This window comes from Penicillium griseofulvum (assembly GCF_001561935.1).
Source record: "Penicillium griseofulvum strain PG3 chromosome Unknown contig_92, whole genome shotgun sequence".
Taxonomy (NCBI): Eukaryota; Fungi; Ascomycota; class Eurotiomycetes; order Eurotiales; family Aspergillaceae; genus Penicillium; species Penicillium griseofulvum.
The window spans coordinates 176,119-201,214 of record NW_024467453.1 but is presented as its reverse complement, the minus strand read 5'-3'; the positions used below and the strand labels follow the sequence as shown (position 1 = coordinate 201,214).

The window sequence follows — 25,096 nt, the reverse complement described above, 5'->3', positions numbered from 1 at the left end:
ATCAGAATGACCACTATCTAATTTATGTGATGAACTTTTTCACATTGGGCTTCAATAGCTTACAACTCGTCATGAGTGGTCTTGGCAGATCCTGCCAAATCCGGCATGGACATCATGTTCACCACCATACTGGTCCAGCCGGTAAAGTGCTGTGTCCGCTGGCCGTTGCCCGAATCAGGGTTGTACTGTTCCCAAGCGAACCCAGTCTTCTTCCACTCGCGGAAGACATTCTCGACCAAATTCTTGCGCAAGTTGGAGTACATCTCCCGCGCCTGTTCCTGGTGAGGACCAGCAACGGTGGCAGTGTCCTGTGAAGGTGCTGTTAGATTTTGCGGGGAATGAATCGAAAGATGGAAGCACTTACATAGAGATTCTTCAACACCAAGTAGTTGATATTAATCCAGACAGGGCTTCTCCAATAGTTCTCATCGGTCTCGTAGAACTTATCCTTTTTGCTCAAACTGCGGATACCATAATCACTCCACAACTCCTCGGGATCACTGATCAAGTCCAGCACGGCCTTGAGGCGCGGGCTGTCAGGACCCAGCATACCAGTCAGGAAGGGGAAAATGGAGATGTAGCCCTTGTGGCAGACGTGGACACTCTCTTCATATTCATCGATAGTCGCATCGCAGAAGGTTTGCTCCTTCTCGTTCCAATGCAAGTCATCAATGTTACGAGTGATAGCATTTTCATATGAGGCGAATTGCTCGACATCTTCTTCCTCGCCGAGGTTTTCGGCAATACGACGCATAGCGCGAGTCATCATTCCCATCCAACTGATCAGATCGACATGCAGCTCACCGGGGTGTGGCGGCTGAGCTCTGGGGTAGTCATCGATGCCAGAAGTGAGGATGTGCTGCACGGAACGTCCGCGCCAGCGGTAACCTTCCTTGGTTGAGAAAGCTTCACGGTCATACGATGTGATGTCACCGCGCTGAGTGTTCCTGTACCAGTTATAGTGCTTCTTTAGGAGCGGGTAGAATGAGCGAAGATATGCCTCAGACAGTTCCGGGTAGCGGACAGTGGCAGAGCGCAGGCTCGCAGTCGCATCTTGGGTATCCAGGGTTTCAAAGTCGCTGCTTTTGTTGTTGTTAATCTTGACCTTGTCCATGAATGCTTCCAAAGCCATGAACAGAGTAGGTGGGTTGGCGTAATGGGGATATTGGACTGTAAACTCCGGGGGGACCTTGCTGCGTGCCTCTTGACCTAGAATCTGTTCACGGGCAATCCATCCATCCTCATCCATCAGGTGGAACCAGCTCTTGATAATCTCGAGCCTGTAAGAGTCAGTATATCGGCCAAAACCAGCAAATGATACAAAATTAGGTGTCAACGTACGCGAGATCGGTATCGTATTCAATCACAGGAATCAAATGGAAACCTTCATCCCAAAGGAATCCTCTAGGGAAGAACGGCCGGGAGGGAACGCAAGTGAAAAGCTCCTTCGGGCCTTCGATAACAGGCTGCACGGCAGCTCTGGCTTCAGCAGTCTCTTCCCAGAAGCCTTCATTCTCCTCCTCATACGCAGGGTTTGCAGACCGATCGACGACATCATCACCGTGGAAGAACCCGATACCACCAATGAGGTTAGAGAGCATTGCCTTTGAGAAGCTCGAGTATTTCGGCGAGTCAAATGGTGCCTGTGGCGGAAGAAGCTGCTCAAACGTCTCAGAAAATGAAGCCGAAGCATCATCAATCTCCTTGGTGAGAGTTTCCGAGGTTAATGGTTCGGGGGCGGAGCCCGAGGAGTACAGGACATCAAACTCGAATGCACCTGTGAAAACCTTCTGGACAAGCTGAGCATTACCCTGGCCAGGCTTATGCTTGATGGTAAACAGCTGGGCCGGGGGCGGGACGTTCTCTTTTCCATACTCTTCAAGGGCAGCATCAACCTCCGCCTTCAATTGAGTGAAGAAGATTCCCTTTGCTTGCCAAAGCTGCTCCTCTGGGAAGGCCACACTAGCTACAATGCTGCGATCCAATGGTTTGTCAGTGGAGCTAGGATGATTGTAGCGGGGATGCGAGTTGGTTTCCGGTCCAGTGGTGATATCGATAGCAAAATCACCGAGTTCTGTGGTGTATCCTTCGAGCTTGACATTGCCTTCCACGCCAGTGGATTCAGAGGATACAGAATCGGCCCCCAAGTGACCGAAGCCCTCGAGAGTGGAGTAAAAGATCATCGAGATGGGCTGGTCGGGATCTGCGCCCTCTCTAGGCGTGCCCTTGACTCGGAATCCCCAACTACCTCCGTGCTGCCCACCGGGAACTTTGATGAAATCAATCGTCAAGTCCAAGTTGTTCCCAGCGTCGTGAATAGTCTCCCGTCCACCCTTTCGGATATCGTACTCGTCCCAGCCATACCCGGCCATTCCTTCGTTTTGCTCACAGGTGTGCCTAAAGTCTTGAGTGGATGTTAGCTTCACAGTTCACTATTGCAACCGGGGCACCAAGATGAGCATACTTTGTTGGGCACCAGCATAATCGTCAACTTTCCCCCAGATCAATCCTGCCGTGAGACTCTTCGGAATGCGAGGGCGCACTCCAAAGTAGAGGTTCGACTTGTAAGGACCCCATAGCAGGGACTGGTTGCTGGCTCGTCCGGCCTCTCGAATTAAGACGGATACATCATGGGGATCTTCGTTTGCAACAATCCCAATTGCATACAAGAGGGACGTCAATAAGACTGAAATCCTGAGGTGACGCATAATGTAGCCTCATTCAATTGACTGCTGTCCTCTCCGCGGGATAAGCTATAGGTGTATCTCCACTTACCGCTTGCTTAATCGAGACTAGACCCATATGCGTACCGAACAATGTCAACGGACGTCACCCGCCTTTCTTTCCGCTTTAGTGCCCACCTCGTCTACAAGTTGTACACTACATACATATGTATCTAAAAATTAATATGTATTCAGCAGCATAGAAAATTTGGGCTGTCTTTTCTGTTATAGAAACTGTGGTATCAAGTACGTATTCACATGAACTCGCGTGGATCCAACGATTCAATGTTCGCGCTCTTCGCCTTGCCATCAAATACAAACTCACTCATGAGCTTTCCTGTACCCGGCGCATTCTGAATACCCCAGCAGGTATGACCAGCTGCAATATACAGCCCCTTCATATCAGTCAGACCAAGTAGCGGCCCGGAGCCAGAATCACAGTTTGGAAGATAGCAAGCCTGGCGAGTGCGAACCTCTCCGTCGCGCAGCTCGTCAGATATACTACCCACGTGGTCTATAATTTCCTGGCAGCGTTCCTGGTCGACTTCAACATCTGCAGATGTCTTTGGTAACGGAACTGTTCTATCTCCATCGCCACATGCATAGACAGTATTATCAGGACGCGCGTAGATCTCTGGCGCAGCCACAGTTGGGCGAGACTTCTTCTCCGGGTTGAAGTTGGCCGGGATTTCGATATTCGTAAACAGACAATATCCACTGACTGGTCTCTTTGGCTGGATCACCACACTGTGGGCCCGCATAGCTGAGATCGGGACCTCCGGGAGGATAGTATTCGTCCAAGGTCCAGCAGCAACGAGCACATCAGTAGCAGTGATGGTTTGTGTTTCACCTGATTTGTTATCGGTGTATGTCACTGACTCGACGGAGCTCTTGGACCGAGCAATATCTGTAACTTGTCCAAGAATGATATTTACTCCCTTCTCCTGGGCGAGTTTTGCAATGGACGTAGTAAAGAGATATGGGTGTACTTGAGCGGTTTCACCCGGTCCACTCATACTTTCGTAGGCCCGCAGAAGTTCTGGCTCAATCCAATCCAAGTCCTCGGGGATTTTGGCAGATCTCAGCTTAGACATAGCTGCTGTGCTGCGTTTCTGGAGGGATTCCGTATTTCTACCGGTTTTTCCTGCGCTGTTCTCGGCAAGGGCGCGACCTTTCACAACGAGTTGGCCACAATTGACCTCCCTGTATCCCCATCGATTGATACCATCGTGCTCTTTTGCGAGTTCAGCATGCAGCTTGTAGCTGAGACCGACGAGATTGCTGGGGAAGGCCCATTGGGCCAGCATGCCGCCCGCTTTTCCCGATGCCCCGCCGGCGATTTCAGAGGCCTCAATGAGAGTGATTTTGTGACGGGCAGGGTCGTATGATGGGTGTCTAGTAAGGTAGTATGCAGAGCAGCATCCAATGATGCCACCGCCTGTGAGTATTTTGGTCAGCGGATTGCGAATATAGCGCGCGGGGTACTAAAGTCACAAATAATCTATTCTTACCAACAATAACAATTTCACGTTGATCCCCTGCTGACATCTTGAATTTTGATGCTGTATTGGGCGCTAATGAACGCAATGAGGCCACTGTGTAGGGAGTTGTAACTGACAGTTTGGACCGCAGGTGTGCGTAGGTATATACCAGGGGCGCTACGTCACTGCCCAGGTGGAGATAGAGGTATGTCCAGTCATGTCACGCATCCGCAATCAAGTTCACCACGACAGGCTTTTTTCTCTCTAGAGGTTTGGCTACTTGATAATTCAGTGGGTGTTTTTTTTTTTGTTCACTGTATTTGAAGTAATGGGGATTGATAGTAAATCAACAAAGGCTTCCAATTGGAAGGTAAAGTATCACGCAAACGAAACCATGCTCCTCAAATGCAAATCGTGTCGGAAGAGAGCCGAAAAATGTCCAGTTTTTGAATACAAAGAAGGTATTTGACCGTAGGAGTACATGTAGTGAAGATTCATCGCGAGGGACTGAGAGGCCGGTTGAAACCGCCCTGGCGGTTCATGTACTGTCGGTACTCGATCTTCTTCTCTTTCCGCACACCATAGATGTTGTTTCCCGGGATTTTGGTGTCCTTTGTACTCCGGAACCTGGTGAAACCCATGCTCTTTCGCATTTGTGCTTCGAATTCGTCCTCATCCGCATCTTCATTAAAGTCGACGTCCATCTCATCCTCACGACGTACCGGCCCTGCCTGTGCGCCAGTTGCCGTACGCGCATCATCTCGCGACCGAGTATCTTTGCGGTCGCCATGGCGGTCACTCTTCGGGCCTCGAGGGGGTGACCGGGGCTTTGGGCCATTGCGCTGGGCAGATCGGGAGCGGGAACGTTCGCGGAACTTAACAGTTCTAGGTGCATTACCTGACATCCATATGTTAGCAAGGCACAAATACACCTATTGAGTTGAATATTTCACCAACCTCGTTTATCCTGGTTGCGATCCCGGCTGGTGCTCCTCTTTCGGTCCTGGGCCCCACGCCCATCTTTGTCTCCATCTCGTCGATCCCGGTCGCGGCGATCTCGAGACCAGCTCCGTTCTCGCCTTCCATCTTTGCGTTCTCGTGAGCGAGAGCGATACCGACCGTCGCGTCGGTCATCTCGGAGGGCTGGTGAACGTCTGCGATCGCGGTCAGACCCTTGCCCTGGGGCACGAGGTTTATCACTCAAATCCCACATAGTAGAGCTGTCGGCTCGGCGAGCACGCTTTGCAGGTGGCTCCGACATTGTGAAAAAGGACTGGTTTGGTTTGGGCGTTGCCCCGTATGGCGTGGGTGTTTGTTGCGGCTGGGGATAGATGATGGCTTTGATCAAATTTCAAGAGCTTGAGCAATTAGGATAAGTTTAAGGAGTACAAAAGCGAATGCTCATAGGGGTAGAAATGTAGAGGGTATCAAGTTGTCGCAATTGGTGTTGGCCTGAATATCTCACGACCAAAGAGAAGTTTATTCCGGTTGGGGGCAAAAACCAGTTACGCAGTTTATGACTTAAAATGTAAGTGCCCAGGTGGGAAAAATGAGGCCGAAAATGACCGCCTTTGAGACCGCCTTTCCGTATTTACCTTTGGACGAATTAAGACTAGTGGTTTTCCTTAAACGCGAATCCTCACCATATACAGAGTAGCGCCAGCTGTTTATAAGCACTAGTCTACCTCTAGGGCTGGGCATGTGCCTTGCGGAGTCACTCTCACTATCACCATGACTTGATTTGTCGGACACTCACTCTCTGCTCAGCGCAGGCTCTATGCCAGGCTGACACCTGCTTGAGATGGATGAACTACCTATGGATCTTTTGCTCTAACGAGTTAGCGTCCGTATTAGCAAATGCAACATTGCCACAAGATATCCATATGGGCAACATTGTGGAAAATGTCAGTGTCTGATCGGGATTTGGCCTAGTGGTATCTTACTGTATTCTTTATTCCCCGCAGAACGGCTTGCTTGGTACCTCCCTAGACTATTTTTTTTTTTTTTTAGCGCCTAATGTGACTATATATCATCCTTCTTCTTCTCCTTTCACCATCACCGGCTAGGTCGTCATTTTGGGTATTTGATGCCACTACTGACCTGCCATGGCACGACCCAGAGACAGTGGCGCGGTCGTGTATACTCCGTTGTCGGCACCTGATAACGCTCACAGCCAGACCCAAGATGAGTCCACAGTTGCAAAAGAACATATATCTATATGGACCCGGCTCGGAACCGTTCACATCCTTGTTTTGTGTCTCGGCTCGATCTTGCTGATCTTACCAGTCCTACCTTTGGCCTGGCTTTGGGCCGAGTCCACGGCAGCAGCCGCAGGGCAAGTACCAAGCACCGCTTGGGTCACGATCACCAGAGCAAACTGGACCACGCGGATTGTCACTATCTGCACGGCCATTCTACGTATAGTGGTTACGACCCAGGCTAGCGTGATGACTGCGATGTTTGCCGGCATTATCATAGAGCGCGTCGGGACTCCCCTAGTGGACGGGCCATTTTATTCCACTACGCGCGCTCTAAGTGGGAGCCCGAGTAATTTGCTATTGAACCCGAGCCTACCGTTGCGCAAAACCGGTCTTTCGGCCGTGGTATTTACTCTCATTGTCTTAGAAGTGTCGATGACTATCGCTATACAGTTTCTCTCCACCCTTCTCGTGGCTGACTTCGGGAATGGCGTATTTACTAGACCTAGTAATACGACTAATGTCCGGATCTTGAATCATTACCAAAGGACAACTAACCAGGCCTGGTGGTCAATGCGACCGACGGCTAGTTGGACGTTTGCTGAGCGATGGGAACCGTCTGTAACTGGGCCCAAGTACGATGATACAGGTCACACGTACCGCGCCTTCTTACCCTATCTAGACGAGGCGCAGCGGACATCGATACGCTATTTCCGGGGCCCAGCCACAATCGTCGATCAACGGGTTGTCTGTGTACAACCTACACTCCGTGACCTTCGCCTCGACGCGCTCGGCACAGCCTTCCCACTTCTTACGGGACAGATTGCCATCGCTAATAACACGTATCCAATGTTACAGAGGACGGAGAGTCAACCTTACCTCCCGTTTGCGTGCGCAATGGCCGACCCGAGGTCGATCGCTACCCGGGTTCAAGAACAGACGACCTTATGTTGGCCGAACAATGGCGTGGACTGGGATGTTTCGGCGGAAAGCCTCCTGGTGCCACGCTTAGACGCCGTCAACGACTCATCATTGGACGCCTATGTGGATGCACCCGCGATGTTTATGCTTCTAGACACCGTCTCCCCGGCGGCCATCCGACGCGGCACCATGCAAGAAGTCCACAGCGTTAACAACAATGACACTACCAGTAGTCCCTGGGTGATGGTCGGAAACGGGATAGATGCCCCTGCGGTGCGGGTGACGGCCTGCATGACTAGTCTTGATGTGGATACGTTTACCGCGGAACTGGACAGAAAATGGGAAGTGTCGGAGCCCGCCATGTCCTGGAACCGCACTACGGAGCGCTACAACACTACAACTTTGCTTACACAGCTGGGTGCGGTCCTGCCCCGCCAGCAACTAGACCACCGGGGCGTGCTCGCTCTCTCTCCCCGCTCGGACTGGCAACCTTTCTCCAGTTCAGGGAATGTCTCCGCTATCCAGCACTACGTCGTGAATACCCAGATCTTGGCGAATGCCTTCGTCAACGGCCTGGATAAATCACAAAGTAAGGATATAGATGTCGCACCGGAGAATCGCAAACAGAGAGTCAACGCGGGCTTCTCTCTCTCCCGGGGGTCAATGATAGGCGCCATAGCGCACGATGCGCATATCGATTTATTCCAGGGAATGCTGAACCAGACGCAGAGCCCTGCCATGGCCCTACAAGCACTTCTCACACGCATCTTCCAGATGGCCTATTACGATTCGCTCCTGCGAATCGACGAGAGTAAGGCTGCCGAGGCCGCTTTCTCGGACGCGGCGATATTTCCTACTCAATGGACGGGATTCGGGGTAGGGATGGGGTTGTTGCTGGCCCACTGGGTGGTAGTGGCCATCGTCGTGGGGCTGTTTGCACGATACACGCGCCATTCTTTGCTAGGGAATCATTGGCAGGCGGTTTCACAGGTGTACTCGGAGGACACGGCGGCGATTCTGGAGAAGGTGGATCGGATGAAGGACCGGGATGTCAAGCGTTGGCTTAAGGGCAAAGGGCACGGTGGAAAACTATATAGCTTTGCGCGCGATGAAGGGGAGGGGCGCGTGGCACTGAGGGTAAACCGTCTGGATAAACCCTTCAAAGTGCGGACGGTCGCGTATGGGTACTATGTATGCACCTGTGCAGGACGTCTCATATATATACACCCATAGTCCCTCACATTTCTTCTCTTCCCAGATCCGTCCCATTTTTGTAGTGAATGAAGTATAGCCTTCTGCTATTTCTAGAGAATTGGGATGCACTACTGAAGACCAAGGCGTATAGGTCAAAGATATCCAGTAACCTCTTGTAACCTCATCTACACTGTGACTACATGATATATGCTTGTGTTGATGCGAGACTTCTCTTGGTACACCTAATCTAGCCAAGTAACTACATAGACAAGCCAGAATTCTGACCCCGATCTTATAAAGTAAAGCCAATGCTCAATTTTATTCAAAGTCGACAAGAAACTGTATTTCTGATTTCAATGACCGGATTTCACGGCAGTTAGGTATTATGGTCTCTATTTGGAACATTCGAAGACCAAGCATGTCAACGGCCTTACCCGGGCAAAGGATAAAGAGCAAGCCGACGGAAGGCGTAGGCAGCCTGGGTATCAAGACCGCATCGAAGTCTCGACTGGAGATTTAAGCCAACCCTAGCTTGGACTGGAATAGTCCAAATGGGACCATCTGTTTTCCACGGACGACGGCAAACGCATCGGTAGATTATCCAAAACGGAGCCCGGGCAACTGAATGGATAGCTATGAAGACCACAATGCCACCAATATTTTCCCTAGGCTTCCCAATACGGAGTTCCCTTGCCCACTTATGTATGTTGCCGGAGGGTATATGCTAATGGGGCCGGAAAGCTATGTTGGAATTACCGAGAGGCTCTCAGAAGCATCAACGCCCAGTATTGTTAGATCGAAATCTGTTAGCCAGGACCTCCAGTATCTCACTGTGGCAGGCGTGGATCAAGTTTCCAGTATAATAACTGATGTATTCTTTCAACCGGAGCAATACTCATCAGAAGCAATCAACTGTGTGGACGGAGTTGCAGTTTCCACATTATCCGACTATACAAGCAGGCGGATGCAGATGCGAATTCGAAGAATGCTCCCTCAAGAATGGATGAAATTGTTGAAGACAGATGTTGAATAAGGCAAATTTCACCATCTACCCAATGATAACAGTTCTGGGATGGTTGGAGAAGCACACCTGGGAGTCCATGGTTCACCAGGACTTTGTCGCACGGAATTGCTGTTTTGACTAAGAAGAAACAGTTGCTGCGTTGCAAATCGGGGCCAGATATATGGTGGGCATTGGATATGCCACCCAAGATGAGGCTCATCAGCAACATGTGGACAAATCTGCTGTGTTCAGCAGGTCCAACTCTTGATAGGCAGCTCGGAAGAATGATGGAAAAGTGGCGATCTTGTTTCAATACTTTTTACCATACATGGCTTTATTGCCAAGGATAATATTGATGGGTGCAGTGCATTTCTCCGATCTCAGGGAAAGTAACTGGAGTATTGGAGAAACGCCTCATCAATCTCTGGCGTTTTAGCACCGATGCGGCTCATCTCCGCATAGTTGAAGTTACCATTCATCCAATTCTCAGACATAGAATCAGAAATCAATTCAGTGGAAGGCTGTTCAGTTGAGTTATCGTTTTCGGAAATGGCGCATACTGATGATTCCTCGCTGGTAGAGCTCGGAACAAGGGGGCCGGGTTGGAGGTTAAGATGAATGGTGATAGGATCTACCATGGAAGGCAGAGTTTGCCCTATTTTGGTAAGTAGCAGTGGAAGAAATCTTCGGCGTCCCCCAGGAAGATCGTGAATGAGAGAGAAGAAATGCTTGAGATAATCTTGCGGACCAAGCTTGAAGCCCGAAGAGCGGAGCCCAGCCGCCGAGAGGCATGTCATAACATCGATCAAGGTACACGCCACCTCAAATATTTTTTCGATCTACAATCTGTTAGAAGATGATTGATATGCTTAAAAGGGCGAATCATACAAGACCGATTCCATGGGTTTCCATACCCTGCTTGGATAATTTCCATGTTGCGAAGCAGAGATCTTGAGCAATTAGGAGGGGGTAGCGAAAATCCATGCATTCATGAGTAGGCTTTGTTGAAAGAAACCCTGCAGTAGTAGATAACTGCCATATCATAATACGCAGCCATTGCTGCGACACACGCAAGTCGGCCATGAGTATATCAGGTAGACCGAGGTCCGCCGGGACTGCACTTCGGATGCGCTCTTCGAGACGAACTAACGACTCGATAGAGCATGTTGCACTCGTTCCATTCCACTGAGCTAAAAAGGCCTCATCAAATGGGAGGTAGAGGTTGACCAGACACCGAAATCCAATAGCTGATGCATTTGGAAGTGGATCATCTTCCAATTGAGGGCTTGCAGGGGTGACCTGGAGGGTGATTGGTCTATGCCGACGGATCGCATGAGCTCTGTCCGTGTATTAGTAAAGAACCAACGATAAAGCTTGAGGAACTACCTCTCGGACACCACCAGGAGCCAAAACAATTTGCCTGCCAAGGAAGGGTCATCGTCATCCACCTGAGCAGATGATGCCTGACTTTCAAGCGCGCTGGCTGTATAAAGTGTCGTGGATTCCCGGAGAAAGTAATATGCATGCCGTTGGTTTCCTAGTCCGATATGACAACCATACAGAAGGAAAGCGATGATGATGCTTCGTCGTACAGGATCTGTGAATGGGTCGATATGCTTTCGAGCTTCAGTGGCTTCCTCAATCAGTGAATTTCGGTAGTCTTCAGTACAGAAAACCTGAGAGGATCCTAGGGATGCATGCTCCACTGCAAATCCAGTTTGAGTGACCACAAAAGCGCAGAAAGCAGTGACGAAACAATAAGCAGAGAGACATGTATCGACAAGGGCCACCTGTCTCTGAAAGCTGCCAGGTTGCAATATGGGTACCGTTCCTCTCATCCGTGAGAAAAAATACCCCGAGCAAGCGTCGACAAGCTCCTGGTTCAAAATACCCGGGGTTTTTGAGAACTGACATCTTCCCGAGGTTAGCGGTGACTGGGGTGATAGTATGGTATCTCCATGCCCGAGTGCGGCTGATGGCGGAGAGACATTTGCATGCTGCACCAGCGCCTGATCAATTTCCTTTGCTCTGAGCTCATTGAGAATATTGGCTGTTTGGCCCTGTCGCCCCTTTTTTCGTGGTAGAGAAGAGGTCCGGCAGACCAGCCCAGCAGCTCGACACTGCTCACAAGGTTTTGGGAAAATGCATTTGACTTTACGTCGACGACATGCATCACATGCTTGCTTGACCGGTGGGTCTGGCATTTGGAAAGCTAGGTTTAAATATGCCGATAGGAACGAGTACGAAAATCCGGGGTTGCGGGGGGAAGTCGGGCAGAAGCCGGGTGCAGATCACAGGGTGAAGAAATGAACTTTGTGGCCTTGTTTGTCAGGCCGAACATATGCCACACAGACCACCAAATTTGGCTATTTCCAAGGTTATTTGTAGTGGAAATTACTTCTAACTGTGCAATCAATAGTATGTCGCTTGTTTTTTTGGGATTGTCAAATTTAAACCGTTGTGAGATATTGTATATTCAACGACTATATACTACATGTAGGATGTATCCTAGGAGATAGATAAATCGTTGAACTATGAGTCTTTCTCCGCATGGGCCTCATGGACCTCTGTCGCCTCTCCCTCATACGGATCAACGACGGTGGTCGCGAATTTCCTTGCTGGAACTCCGCGCTCAAAGAGCAAATCCAGTTCCTCATATGTACGGCCCTTCGGCTCGGGGAGCCGGAAGTATGCCCAGATTAGGGAGACTAGACAGGTACCAGCCCAGAAGTAGGCACACCGAGCACCCCAGTTCCAAGCCGTGGAGTTGAGCTGGTAGTTGGTCAAGACGTTGACCACAATGTTGCTAATGTTGTATAGACTCCGGGCGAGGACTATAGTCTTGGCTTTGAGGCGGGTAGAGGATAGTTCTGAGACGAGGGAGTATGTGACAGGGCCGACGCTGATATCATAACAGAATGTGAAAATGATGAGCATCACGCCGATCGCCCATTTAGCTGCGTTGTTGTCTCCTGGGGCAAAAGATAGAGATCCTGTGATCATCAGAAGGACGAAAAGACTGGCGAGACCGGAGATATGAATAGTTCGTCGGCCCATGTAGGACATGAGGAACCACGATCCTAATGTACCCAAAACGCCGAGAGCGTATTGTCCTAGGGACAAATTGAAAGATTGAACGGTGGGCAGGCCAGCTTGAACACAGAAGTAGGCGAAATAACCCATCAAGTTCTGCCCACACAGGGTCTGCACTAACCAGACAGTACAGACCACCTCAGTTCGGCGAAGATTTGTTCCCTTGAAGCAGTCCCAATATGTGGTTCCACTAGAGAGCGATTTCTCCAACTCATTGGTGTGCTGAATCATAGCAATAGTCTCTTCAGGGTCAAAGTTGGGGTCATTTGATGATGTCAACCGTAGCAACGCTCGTCGAGCTCCTTGCAGATTACCCTGGCGTACATGCCACCAAGGGGACTCTGGCGCGAAAAGACAGCCGATCATGATTGGGATTGGCCACACCCATTGCACACCGAAAGGAATGCGCCATCCCCATTCATCATCGCGAGAAATGGAGCCGCGGTTAACGCCGACGGCCACGAACTGCCCGAATACCCAGCACATGTTGATGAAAGTCGTCAGGTAAGGTCGCAGGACTACGGGACAAACTTCAGAGGCGTAGGAGGCTGGCAAGGTCTGGAAGACACCCCAGGGAATACCGGCAAGAATCTCAGCGGCTAGCAACATCTGAACATTGACTGCAAAGAAAAACAGAAAAATAACTGCTGTTATGGTGGCCAAGGCACAGATCATGGTCTTGCGATATCCCAGGCGTTCAGAGACTAAACCATTGATCAGAAGTCCAATGACTTCACCACAACGTGCACCATTGGAAAGGCCGGATTGCCAGGATGCTGGAACTGCCCATTTCCCCGAGGCAGTTTGTTCTCCAAACTTTTGGTTGAATATAGGTGATGCATACATTGAGCTCAGCAATGCGAGGTCATATCCTTCCATGATGAGAGTAGAGGAAAGAAGGACTGACCAGCCAACGGCTTTCGGGTATAATCGCAAAGCCTGCCAGAGGGTCATGGACTGCTCCTTCCTGGCTGCTTGCCTGCCCTCTACAAGGGCGGGGGAGACTTTGCCGTCCATCCTCCCAGATGCGTCGGCCATCGAGATGATTGGAAAGCTGTGTTGTTGTTTTGAAGCTGGTGAACCCTGTAGATATCGCAGGTCAAACAACAGAAAGTTACGAATGATGGGTTGTTTGTAAAAGCCAGCTTAGAATCGAGGGCTGAGAATGTCCCGATACTTCAAGCATTATCACTTATAGACCACGGGGCGAGCTTGATTTATATAAAGGAACCCAAAGTTTTAACAAATGCATGGTTTAGTCCATGCGCGTAACGGATCTGGGGAAAATGCACATGGCATGTCACTTGCTTCCGAAAATTAGAAAAAAACTGGGGAAGCTGGAGTGGGGAGGGGTAACCCTGGCGAATGGCCGAGCCGGATAGGAACCCATCGGCGGCAAGTCGGTCGTTAGTCGGATTTGCAATATCCTAGCGGAGGCTTTCCGGGCATGCAGGGTATCCCCGCGTTAGTCAACGTCCGAGTTGAGGCCGAGTTATGATTAAAAGCTATAAGAGGGATGTCCGGATGGAAAATGCAAGTGTCAAGCCACCATGTCACCACACGCGACACGGGATACAGCCGTTCCTACGGGAACCAATAACTGGTGGAAAGAAGCTACCGTATACCAGGTTAGTTGCCACAACATTTAGGCATTCCATATGACAAGAAATTGACCTGTGCTCGACTTAAAGGTATACCCAGCTTCCTTCTATGACACAAATGGTGATGGCTGGGGCGATATCCCGGGTGTTGTCAAAAAGGTCGATTACCTCCAGTCGATAGGGGTTGACGTCGTGTGGCTATCGCCAATGTACGACTCACCCATGCACGATATGGGCTATGACATCTCCGACTATGAAAATGTGCTCCCTGCTTATGGAACCGTACAAGACGTGGAGAATCTTGTGGAAGCTTGTCACTCGCGAGGCATGAAATTGATTCTAGACCTGGTCGTCAACCACTCGAGCGATCAGCATGCTTGGTTCCAGGAAAGCCGGAGTAGCAAGGACAATGACAAACGCGATTGGTACTTCTGGCGCCCTCCTCGATATGATGAGGCAGGCAATCGGATGCCCCCAAGTAATTATCGGGGTTATTTTGCAGGAAGCACATGTTCGTTTAGCCGTTTCGAACCATTGAATGTCTTTGAACTAACGAAGCTTTTATATAGGGACCTGGGATGAGAAGACGGAAGAATACTACCTACACCTCTATGCCAAAGAGCAACCCGATCTCAACTGGGATAACAAAGCCACACGTGAGGCCATCTACAACAGCGCAGTGCGATTCTGGCTAGACAAAGGTGTCGATGGTTTCCGGGTGGACACAGTGAACAAATACAGCAAACACACAGACTTCCCAGATGCCCCCATTACAGATCCGAAAAGCTACATCCAACCCGCCATTGGAATGTGGTGCAACGGCCCCCGAATCCACGAGTTCCTCCGCGAAATGTATGACGAGTCACTTGCCCCGTACGGGGATGTCATGACTGTGGGCGAACTGGCCAATACACCCAATCCCAAGAATGTCCTTGAATATGTGGGAGCGTCAGCTAAGGAGCTGAGCATGGTCTTCCACTTGGACATCGGCCATATTGGCATGGGGCCTACCCTGGAGGAGAAGTACATTTTTACGCCATGGAAGTTGACAAAGATGAAATCCATTGTGGAGAAGTGGCAGTCTTTCATTGAGGGCACAGATGGCTGGACTACCGCTTTCTGTGAGAATCATGACAATGGACGGTCTGTCTCTCGGTTTGGATCGGACACACCTGAATTCCGGGAGATCTCTGCCAAAATGCTGGCTCTGATGATGGTGACCATGACTGGGACTCTGTTCATCTATCAGGGACAGGAGATTGGCATGATCAATGCACCACGCGAGTGGCCCATTGAAGAATACAAGGACATTGAAGGATTGGGGTATTACCGAGAAGCAGAGCAGCGCAGTGAGAGTGGGGCCGACCCTACTCGCAAAGAGCGCATCATGGATGGTCTCCGAATTCTAGCTCGCGATCATTCCAGGCTGCCAATGCAGTGGGATGACTCGGAACATGCTGGTTTCACTACTGGGAAACCGTGGATGCGAGCTCACGATCTTTATGGTGAGATCAATGTAAAGAAGCAGCAGAATGACACATCAAGTGTGCTATCTTTTTGGAAGGATGTTCTACGCCTGAGAAAGGAATACCGGGAGTTGTTCATCCACGGTGCATTTGAAGTGCTTGACTACGAGAATCAAGAGACTTTTTGTTTTGTGAAGTCGAGAGATGATAAACGAGCATTGGTCGTTCTTAACTTCACTGATAAGTCTCAGCCATTTACACAAGCTGAGAAAACCACAGGCATGAAATTGCTTGTGGGCAACTACTCCGATTCGTCACTGGAAACCTTGAAGCCCTTCGAAGGACGTGTCTATATTTGAGATGTTCCCACACAGTACAAATCAGCGATACGTTTATATGAATATTGAGTGCAATATCAGTTTTCTAGAATACTATATAATGCATAGCACCACTTACCGCTGGCGACAATATTCCTGATGTCGGTTCTTTTTCCCAGCAATCCACAGCTTGTAGTTCATCAGACCTTTTTAGAATTATATCTGAGAAGACTACTGTAAATACTACCGGAAACACATCATGAGGCCGTTTATGTGGCCGACTATTCTTGTAACACTTACATACATAACTAGACTAGTAAGACCACACCATAAATTTGAGTCAGTTCGGCTATCAGAGTGTAGATTGTGTTAGCGCAGATACGTTCGTTCTGTTCAAGATTAGCATCTATAATTAACTGAAGGGGGCGAAGCTCTTACCAGCTGTCCTTTAATATGCTAAGAGCCTCCCTCATAAGTAGGTTGGTCTGGGCTTAATCCAATGTTCGCCAGTTGCACAATAATCTGTAGCTTCGGGTGAGGGAATGTCTCTTGTGGATCTGCATAAAAGTTGTTTCTCTAAGGTTTAAAGCTGACTCTGAAGATTGGAGCTTGAAGTTATTTATGCAGATTTTAAGCACTTACACACGCCTATTGATATTAGAAATCTGAACTGTTGATATACCATCTTGGAAACTCGTCAACTTAATTTTTCATCTTTTTCACTTTTCATTGGGGGCTTTTCGACCAACGAAGCTTCCGGGTAACAACGTATGTACTAACCCCAGAGAAAAAAATACACGAAAGACTTAATACAATGAATTGATGATACATTCATATGCAGAATACTGGCCTCATAACCTGGAAATGCCTCTAAAGACAGCCCTAAAGGGACCTTCGCGAAGAATGAAGAGCTGCAACCCGCGGGCCGGCCCGTCGAGCCTCAACTTTAAATTCCACCGTAAAATTTTCACAGCGCAACCCCACTTCCTGTGTGGTCATCAACCTACGTCTCCAGACAGCGATTGGCATAGAACAGTATCTAATATCAAAAAAGATGGCACCTATCAACCTTTCACACAGGAGAACGCACAATTTGCTTTTGATTTCGAAACTCTTGAGCTTGCGTGACACTGCATCGCCCCTCACACTTGTCTTGGATTCTTTGGAGCAACCGGCTACGCCACTCTTGAAAGAGTACATTAGACGTGCAAAGGTATATTTACCTATAATGTTATTATAAGCCGCACTTGTGTCTCTAGGCACGGGAATGGATGGCTATGCTAACTATTCTGATAGCTGTCCAAAGTTCATGTCACGCTTATCGCTTTTGAAACCGTGAAGCAACCCGAGGGAGTCGATGCTTTTGTATCAACACGTCGCAAGACCTCCGCCGATATAGTTAAAGAAGTGAGCGCGGTTTATCAGCCTGTGGCAGCTTCCAACCCCTCACGCAGTAAGCAATATGTACTTACCCCGCTAGTGGGCTCATACTTACTCTGCCTATTTAGGGCGTCTTATTCTGATCGATTCAATTAACCCTCTTCTGAACTCAAAGAAAGTTGACCCCGGGTTTCACCTGGCCTCCTTCCTTGGTTCGTTTGTTACTCCTACATCGCCATCGGCCAAGGTTGATGCGTCACTCGTTGTGACGTACCATCAGGATGTCCCCGAAATTCCACCGCAAAATCCCTACTTGCCATCACCTATTTCTGTATTGACATATCTCGCTACAAGCATCATCACACTCCATTCCTTCTCGCACGTTCTAGCACAGAAGGCTGCTCGCGACCGCAGTCTGGCCCCTCCAGTCTTCGGGCTTGAGGAAGAGCAAGAGGGCGTTCTCCTTGGCCGTTTGGACAGATTGGCCGGTACTGGAAGAGCCGAGGGAATTGTCATTGAACTGGAGCACAGGCGAAAGAGTGGCCGTGGTGTACTGGAATGGTACCTTCTCCCGCCTGCTTCACAGTATTCGCCACAACATCTGAAAGAGGTTGTGACGTTGCTAGACGACAATGTTTTGTACAATCCTCCCATGGAGCGAGAGCCAAGTGGCGGTGACGAGGAACCAACATCGACCTTTGAGCTGGGCCTTACCGATAGGCAGAGGCGTGAAAGAGAAGGTGTTGTGCTGCCGTACTTCGACGCACAGCATGGCGATGGCCCAGGCGAAGGAGGCCGGATTCTTTACGACATGGGAGAAGAAGACGATTTCGACGAAGAAGAGGATGAAATTTAGACATCATCAAATACGACACATGTGTTCACGGAATTATCCGCATTCTAGAATCGGCGGATTGTAACCCGCAATCACCGAGGTATTAACTATGCGTACATTCATACAGCGAGGCCCATGAGCACGGCCACGGAGAGCAAGAAATCAGAAGAATCGCCAGAAAAGAAGGATGCAAATGACAAGCCCGACGCCAGCGAAAGGTCCGTACTGTTAGATGGTTAGCCAATCGGTCAGGGGCACTCTGTCGCAAAATATAGACCCACCTGCTTTAGCAACAATTCCCAGTTGATGCGTACAGCTGCCTTTCTGTACTTCTTGCTGTCCTCGCGCAGTCGCCCTGACAGTTCGCCCATCCGCTCCAAGCTGTCGCCGCGATACAAGAGGTCCTCGATGTTCTTCGTCATCACCTTGGTGACATCACGGAGCTCATCGTTCAGCTTGTCGAGGTTCTGGGATGCGCGACTGTCTTGGTACAGTTTCTTTGTGCGCTGGATAAAGGTATCGAACTCGACAAAAGCATACGGACGGAGGGCGGGTGAAAGGTATTGTGAGGAGGAATAGGTAGTCGTGAATTCGGAGGCCAGATCAGCAAGATAGGTGAAGGCAAGTTTGCGGGGGTAGGATTTGTCGCAAATGCATAGGAAGCAGATATCATCCTGGATTGTGTAGCTGCGCACCAATTAAGAAAATGCCCATTGATAATGTTTGTTTACTGGTGGGTGGGACTTACTGTAGATTGTATTGGCCAGACTCAATACTGGCTTGGGGTGCGGCATTGCGATTCAAGCGCCGAAAGATCATTTTAGCCTGACCCTTAATCTCAGAGAGCTCCGATTCAGCCTACAGATATCATAAGCTCACGACCAGCTTGAATAATCTTTGTCACATACCTGCTCGTCGTCGACGGAAGCTGCCAGCATAAGGCCTATTTGACTTCAACATCAGCACTCCACACCCTCTCAACTTCCCAGAGAGTCCTCACCATCGAGCCTTGCAATCTGCGTTGACCTGACCATCCTGAAAAGGTTTCTTTCTTGTTCTGAAGGATAGGGCTCTCTCCTTTGTTTTGCCGTGAGAATGGCTCCAAGGAAGAGAGCCACGAAGGCGGTAGCGAGACCCCGTGTGGCAGAATCACGTTTGGGGTAAGCTCCGCATTACTTCTCCTCCTTCCAAGCTTCTTACTAACGTCTTATGATAATGCTCTAGTCGTGCTGCTGCTAGTTCTGCCGATGTAGTAGAACAGTCGGGTCTCGTCATGTCGACCCCCAAATCCGAAGCGGGTTCACGAGCTAGAACCGCAAGAAGGCCTGCCGCTAGAGGCAAATGGAGCGAGGAGCATCTATTGACGAGCGACAAGTCCCTCCTGATTGACCTCGATCTAGTGGTATGAACCGATTCTTCACAAATGGGATGCTAGATTGTACAAGCTAACAATCAGCTCAAAACATCTAGAAATTACTGGCACAACCCGAAGCATGGAATTGTCTTGAGGAAAGCGAAAAGCGCGAAATCCTTGATCTACTCCCCCCAGATGTTCACCCGCAAGCACAAGATGCATCGGGTGACCCAGACGCAAAGATACCACCCATTCCCGACTCTTTTATCCGCTATTCCAACAACTGGCGCGACGGCGTTCGACAGTTCCAGCTCGACCTCCAAAACGGCCGCTACGACCCGGAATGGCTGCACCAGGCGCAGGAAGCCAGGCAGCAGCGTCAGAATGGCGACTTCGATGACTTTAAAGAGCGCGAGTATGAACAGTTCTGGGGACAGAAGCAGAGAGCCATCTGGAGGGCGCCTGCGGGAGAAAGTGCGCGTGTGAAGCTGGGAACTCTAATCAATGAAGGTGTTATCCAGCTGGGCGATATCTGGAAGTTCTACTATGTTTACGGCAGGGGCCCGGGCAAAACTGTCATTGAAAAAGAAGTTAGGGTATGTATAGATCTATGCACTTTGTGTATAGCTTCTCCATTTGCTGACTGCTATAGGTCCATGGCCGTGATGGGGCGAAATTGACTTTTGCAATTCCACCTGGTGAACGAGTCTTCCTTCGCAGCAATTTCGACAAAGCAGAGACATGTTTGACACCAGAGAAGGTGGAAAAAGACGTGAAAGTCGACCTCGACACAGAGTCACATCCAGTGCCATCACCTTGCGATAATAAACAAGTGAAATCCGAGGGTCCAGAATTACGTGCCATTAATGCAACCTCCAATGGTGAAGAGATGAAATCTGCCACCGATCAACCGCCACATGATAATTCTGCATCTTCCAATAACGATGAAACACAGCTTGACAATGGCCAAGCATCACACGGGTTCCCTGCAGCTTCTACCGGGGATATGAATACTAAGACCGACCAAGCGCAACAAGGCACCCCTACCTCTTCCGGTGAGGAGAAAATGAAGCCTAAGGATAGCGGGGCGTCATATGGGGTCGCTGGATCTTCTACTGACGAGATGAATATCGACACCGACACCCCTACACAGCCAGTCATTGCACTTCCAAACGATGAAGAGAGCCAACAAGAAACCTCATTCAGCGTTGTTATTTGTAGTCCCGGTGGTATGCGAAGTCAAAATCCCAAGCGTACAATCCCGGAGCCCGAGCCTCAACCCCCAGTGAAGCGCAAACGAGGACGACCACCTAAAAACCCGCCAAAGCAGCCTAAACCAGAAACCCCCAAAGAGCCGGAGATATCTCGGGAAACAGACGAGTCCCAGCGTGATGAACAGAACCAAACCGCTCCTCTTTCTTTCATGTCCATCTTGAATTCGAAAATTAAAGAAAACGGCAAAGCTGCAACAGAATCCTCCCAGCCAAGCCCCCCTCAACCGCAGCCGGAGTCCACTTTGTCGGCAGTTTCTTCCACACACAAGCCCCCCGAGTCCCCTGCGCTAGAGTTACCTACGCCAGTAGAGGAATCACCCGTTGCAAATACCAACGGAAAAAATGATAAAGCGGAATTATCCACGGCTCAGTCCGATATTCCTATGGACAGCGCTGAGGCACCCGCTGAGACACTCGACGAAGCTGAGAAGGAAGAAGTCAATAAATCCTCAACTACTGAGCAACAGAAAGTCCAAGTCCTCACTTCGTCTCAAATTACTACCAGTGAGCCGGACGAGATCATTGTTCCCAATCTCTCGTCGCCACAAGCACTCGTTCATAAAATTCTACAAATCGATGGCCGCATGCCGAATAGCCGTACAGCGAATGCCTGGAAGGAAATCCGATGCTACCGAAACAACCAGGACATGGGCAGCCTCTTTGACGTGCGCGAGGCTTGGTTCCTCCAGCATGGACCACTCGAGGAGTAGCTGTCTTCCACTCCTAGCATGAAAATACCGATACCCCAGACCATTTAATTTTTCGCGTACACTAGCTCCTACGACTCACTGTAACTCCAATGTTGCGCCCTGCGGGAAAGTAACCCCATCGAATCCTCCTGAAAAAAAAAATCTACCCTTGATATCATGTGAAGACCCGAATGGAAAATAGTCCAACACAGCTTGAGGTAGCTCGCTACAATGAACAAAAAATTTCAAAGTCAGGTAATATCACTACCAATATAGTAAGAAATAGATGTCCTGGATTTAAAGGAATGCATTCTGATCAGCCCTGAAAAAAGTTCTGAACTAGAAGAACTTACGTATAATCACTAGTCTCTCACTCTTTCTAGCCATTTCAACAAAACCATACGTAATTATAGATTATATCCTCGCTGTACATAATTCGTAACATGATGCTTTACAAAATGAAAAGCATGATAACAGCCAACGCCAGCCAGGAACCCGAACTCACCGACAACGACCCGGCCATGTCGGGGACAGTTTGTGGTGTTACGGCACCGGGAGTGTCATTGTCTGTGGATGACTCAGATGGTTCAGGAGATTTAGATGCAGTATCTGATGTATCTCCTCCCAAGCTTGATGAAGGAGACGCACTGCTGGTGCTTGATATGGTCGTAGTGGTCGGCTCCGATGTGCTAGGAGGCTGCGACGTTCTCGAGGGCTGCGACGTGCTGGGAGGCCCAGAGGTACTTGTAGAGTCAGGAGTACTTGTAGGCTCCGAAGAACTTTCAGTAGTGCGAGCTTCCGTAGTCTCAATTGGATCGGAAACAAAGGAAGAAGTGATCGAGAGAGTTGCAGTAGGCTCAGGAAGGAAGTTGGTTGCTTTGTGACAAAAGCTGCCACCGGCTGCAGGGCAGTTATATCCAGCATCACAGCAGCCACCATCGAAACAAGTAGGACCGACGCCATCGCAGCCACCTGCGCATCTAGGTTCCCCGGAGATAAACGTACAAGCCGAACCATATGGATAGCATCCCCCGGTTCCATTAGAGCACATTGTTTCTGTTGCTTCGGGGCATGTTTGCTCCTGTCGAGGAATGAGAGCTCCGGTGATAACTGGGGCTGCTTGTATCCTCCACTCGTTGGCACTTGCCAGTTGGCAGCCTAGAGCTATTGCTAGGATAGTCTGCCAAGCGTACATGGTGAGAGCGAGGGGCTGAGGATTGCTTTTGAGATAAAGACCGAATCTGTGGGATTTCAGTTCTTAACGAAGACGTAGGAAGTATTCCGTAGTATATTTGGTTTTGATATGAGTCCAGAGGAATTGAGCTCAGTCTTATACTATTCAGTTTTAAGCCATAAAATTCCCTTGCGCCTTTTCCTTTGGTGCTTATAGTTGTATAGAGAAGCTCGTATTCTACCCCGCTCTCTTGTTGTTTGTATCCCGATCTCGTATTGATATGCGTTCATTGTGCCTATATTTGGCCTGGCCTTTCGTATTGTATGCAGGGATGAGGCTCAACCAGGCTGGCCCCCAAACTCAAACAGAATGAGGTGGCTGATCCGGATGTACCTATGTCTATAGCCGAAAAGAGGTCTCGGATTTGTGACGAGGTTGCATAATTTAGGCACCCGGGTGAGACCTCAATTTCTTCGCACAAAGTTCTGGGGCGTATGGGTTAACCCCAGGTCATAAATGAGGATTACCACGTGAAATGGAGATGAGGACAAATCGCGAACTTCCCCGGGCATGAAGCGAGGAATTGCGAAATTAGGATAGCTGTATTTGCAGAATATATACTCTGTAATATTTTTCCGAAATGTGTGACGGAGGGTAGAGGATCTCTTGAATTCTACCTGATCAGGGCCTAACTTACCCCGTTTAGGAAATACCTCTTGGGGAGCATTATCAAACGGAGCAGACTCTTGATTTCGAGAGTATATAAATTGGTAGTAAGGGATGAAAATTGCATAACCATCAAAACGAGAGAAATATAATTGTAGGCGCGATCCACTAAGGCCCGTCGTTCGCTCCAGGTATATCGGGCAGAGGATCCGAGCCCGCAACAACATCAACAGCAAAGCTGGCCTGTATAAAGTCTTCGAGCTCTTCACTAACCGTCTTGAGCTTCTCCTTGACACTCGCAACACCTTCTTGCCCAACTATATGTCGAGAAGGGGGGTTTTCATGGCCACCAATTGATGTAATGGCATAAACTGTCTCAGCGACCAAAACTTCAAGATGTGCAGAGCTTAATGGTGGATGCATTGAAACAACCTCTGGAGCGGAGAAGGGACCATTTTCAATGGAGCTGACTCGGGCGTTTTCGTCGTTTACTCGACTAAGTGTGACTGGACTATCAGATGAGACAGGAGCGTCGGGGAGTTGGGGGACAAGGTGGTTCAGGATCCCACGAAAGAGAGGCGCTTGGTTGTTGGCAGGTGAGTAAGCAGGGAAGATTGGAGGGACACTGGTTACTAAGTTGGTGAGGATGCCAATTTCAATGCTGCATTGGAAGATAGTGAGCTTGACGTTGAATGGCGCAATTTCGTAAGCCAGACTCTGTATAGCTGGTTAGTCTTTGCAATGCGGATAATTTAGTCAAATACCCATAGAGAGACTGACATCACAAAATCCTTCAAGGGCCCAACCTGCCGCGCAGTACATTCCTAGTCCAGGTGTACCGATATGCGCCGCTATATATCATTAGACAAATATGCAAATACTGGGCGAGTTAGATTACTTACTGATTCCTGAGATTATCATTATATGCCCTGCTCGCTCTTTCCTCATATGGGGGAGCGTGGCTTTGATGATATTGAGGGGGCCAAAATAGTTAACCTCGAATTGATCGCGTACGAGATTCATGGTTTGAATTGAAGCGGAAAATTCTTCAACTGTCCCAATAAGGGCTTAGAAGCAGGTCAGTATATCGTTCAAGGGTACTTTCGAGAGTGGAGGGTCACCTTGACTTGTACAGCATAGAAGTATGTCTACTCTTCCAAATGTTGCGACTGCATCTGCAACGACTGCCTGGCACTCTCCCATCATTCTGTGTCAGACATTGTCAGTCATTTAGACCAGAGTCCATAACTAACTTCGCTTCCTTGATGTAGCGCACCGGATATCTAGCGGAACTGTCTTCATGCGCTGTGCCCAGCCATCATGCTGCTTCACCTCACCGAGAAAAGCATCAAACTCAACACGGCGACGTTCATCGCGTTCCAAAGCTGAATGTGCAAGCCCAAGAAATGCATAATCTCCATGCGCAAGGACCTGGCGCGCCACTGAGAGGCCAATAGGCGAATCCCCCGCGGTGATCAGCCATACACGAGGCTCCGTATGCGACGGGAATTGCACGCGGGCATCAAAAGGGGGGTTATTGTCCATGAGGGTCAACGCCAATGGCCGAACACGCTATCCATCACGCGATTGAAATTTTAAAGCTACTTAATAGCTAACAAGTATAAGAATGGAAGATGCTCGGAGGGTCGGAAGACAAATGCCAAGACCGGCCAGTTCCCGGGCCTCAATCTAATCGCGTGTTAGTCGCCCACGTTAGCTGCCCTTCT

The 25,096-nt window shown here is 49.4% G+C and overlaps 10 protein-coding genes across 10 annotated transcripts; 4 read left to right on the top strand and 6 right to left on the bottom strand.

Annotated features, from left to right (window-relative positions):
* Window positions 1–59: 59 nt before the first annotated feature.
* On the bottom strand, window positions 60–4,271 carry cwh41 (mannosyl-oligosaccharide glucosidase; the record flags this gene model as incomplete). The annotated part of the gene is made up of 6 exons (XM_040794598.1): window positions 60–308; window positions 365–1,280; window positions 1,342–2,404; window positions 2,465–2,694; window positions 2,982–4,161; window positions 4,235–4,271. The coding sequence occupies 6 exons, from the start codon at window positions 4,269–4,271 to the stop codon at window positions 60–62; spliced, it is 3,675 nt and encodes a 1,224-aa protein (XP_040648929.1).
* A 427-nt stretch (window positions 4,272–4,698) lies between these two features.
* Window positions 4,699–5,465, bottom strand: PGRI_068830 (SNUT3/LISCH7 family protein; the record flags this gene model as incomplete). Its single annotated transcript, XM_040794597.1, has 2 exons — window positions 4,699–5,102; window positions 5,162–5,465. The coding sequence occupies 2 exons, from the start codon at window positions 5,463–5,465 to the stop codon at window positions 4,699–4,701; spliced, it is 708 nt and encodes a 235-aa protein (XP_040648928.1).
* Window positions 5,466–6,309: 844 nt separating this feature from the next.
* On the top strand, window positions 6,310–8,556 carry PGRI_068820 (uncharacterized protein; the record flags this gene model as incomplete). The annotated part of the gene is made up of 1 exon (XM_040794596.1): window positions 6,310–8,556. The coding sequence occupies one exon, from the start codon at window positions 6,310–6,312 to the stop codon at window positions 8,554–8,556; it is 2,247 nt and encodes a 748-aa protein (XP_040648927.1).
* Window positions 8,557–9,900: 1,344 nt separating this feature from the next.
* PGRI_068810 (uncharacterized protein) lies at window positions 9,901–11,434 on the bottom strand (the record flags this gene model as incomplete). The annotated part of the gene is made up of 4 exons (XM_040794595.1): window positions 9,901–10,359; window positions 10,409–10,859; window positions 10,907–11,310; window positions 11,375–11,434. 4 exons carry the CDS (start codon window positions 11,432–11,434, stop codon window positions 9,901–9,903), a joined length of 1,374 nt encoding a protein of 457 aa, XP_040648926.1.
* Window positions 11,435–12,052: 618 nt separating this feature from the next.
* PGRI_068800 (putative MFS maltose permease) lies at window positions 12,053–13,651 on the bottom strand (the record flags this gene model as incomplete). The annotated part of the gene is made up of 1 exon (XM_040794594.1): window positions 12,053–13,651. The coding sequence occupies one exon, from the start codon at window positions 13,649–13,651 to the stop codon at window positions 12,053–12,055; it is 1,599 nt and encodes a 532-aa protein (XP_040648925.1).
* A 512-nt stretch (window positions 13,652–14,163) lies between these two features.
* PGRI_068790 (glycoside hydrolase family 13 protein) lies at window positions 14,164–16,039 on the top strand (the record flags this gene model as incomplete). The annotated part of the gene is made up of 3 exons (XM_040794593.1): window positions 14,164–14,241; window positions 14,305–14,725; window positions 14,784–16,039. The coding sequence occupies 3 exons, from the start codon at window positions 14,164–14,166 to the stop codon at window positions 16,037–16,039; spliced, it is 1,755 nt and encodes a 584-aa protein (XP_040648924.1).
* Window positions 16,040–17,051: 1,012 nt separating this feature from the next.
* On the top strand, window positions 17,052–18,233 carry PGRI_068780 (Elongator subunit IKI1; the record flags this gene model as incomplete). The annotated part of the gene is made up of 3 exons (XM_040794592.1): window positions 17,052–17,210; window positions 17,294–17,450; window positions 17,506–18,233. The coding sequence occupies 3 exons, from the start codon at window positions 17,052–17,054 to the stop codon at window positions 18,231–18,233; spliced, it is 1,044 nt and encodes a 347-aa protein (XP_040648923.1).
* A 141-nt stretch (window positions 18,234–18,374) lies between these two features.
* PGRI_068770 (SNAP receptor SEC22) lies at window positions 18,375–19,150 on the bottom strand (the record flags this gene model as incomplete). The annotated part of the gene is made up of 4 exons (XM_040794591.1): window positions 18,375–18,437; window positions 18,494–18,899; window positions 18,961–19,070; window positions 19,121–19,150. The coding sequence occupies 4 exons, from the start codon at window positions 19,148–19,150 to the stop codon at window positions 18,375–18,377; spliced, it is 609 nt and encodes a 202-aa protein (XP_040648922.1).
* Window positions 19,151–19,307: 157 nt separating this feature from the next.
* On the top strand, window positions 19,308–21,550 carry PGRI_068760 (uncharacterized protein; the record flags this gene model as incomplete). Its single annotated transcript, XM_040794590.1, has 4 exons — window positions 19,308–19,372; window positions 19,437–19,614; window positions 19,683–20,162; window positions 20,219–21,550. The coding sequence occupies 4 exons, from the start codon at window positions 19,308–19,310 to the stop codon at window positions 21,548–21,550; spliced, it is 2,055 nt and encodes a 684-aa protein (XP_040648921.1).
* Window positions 21,551–23,537: 1,987 nt separating this feature from the next.
* Window positions 23,538–24,914, bottom strand: PGRI_068750 (short chain dehydrogenase/reductase family protein; the record flags this gene model as incomplete). The annotated part of the gene is made up of 5 exons (XM_040794589.1): window positions 23,538–24,086; window positions 24,150–24,220; window positions 24,272–24,436; window positions 24,503–24,576; window positions 24,646–24,914. The coding sequence occupies 5 exons, from the start codon at window positions 24,912–24,914 to the stop codon at window positions 23,538–23,540; spliced, it is 1,128 nt and encodes a 375-aa protein (XP_040648920.1).
* Between the last annotated feature and the right edge of the window lie 182 nt (window positions 24,915–25,096).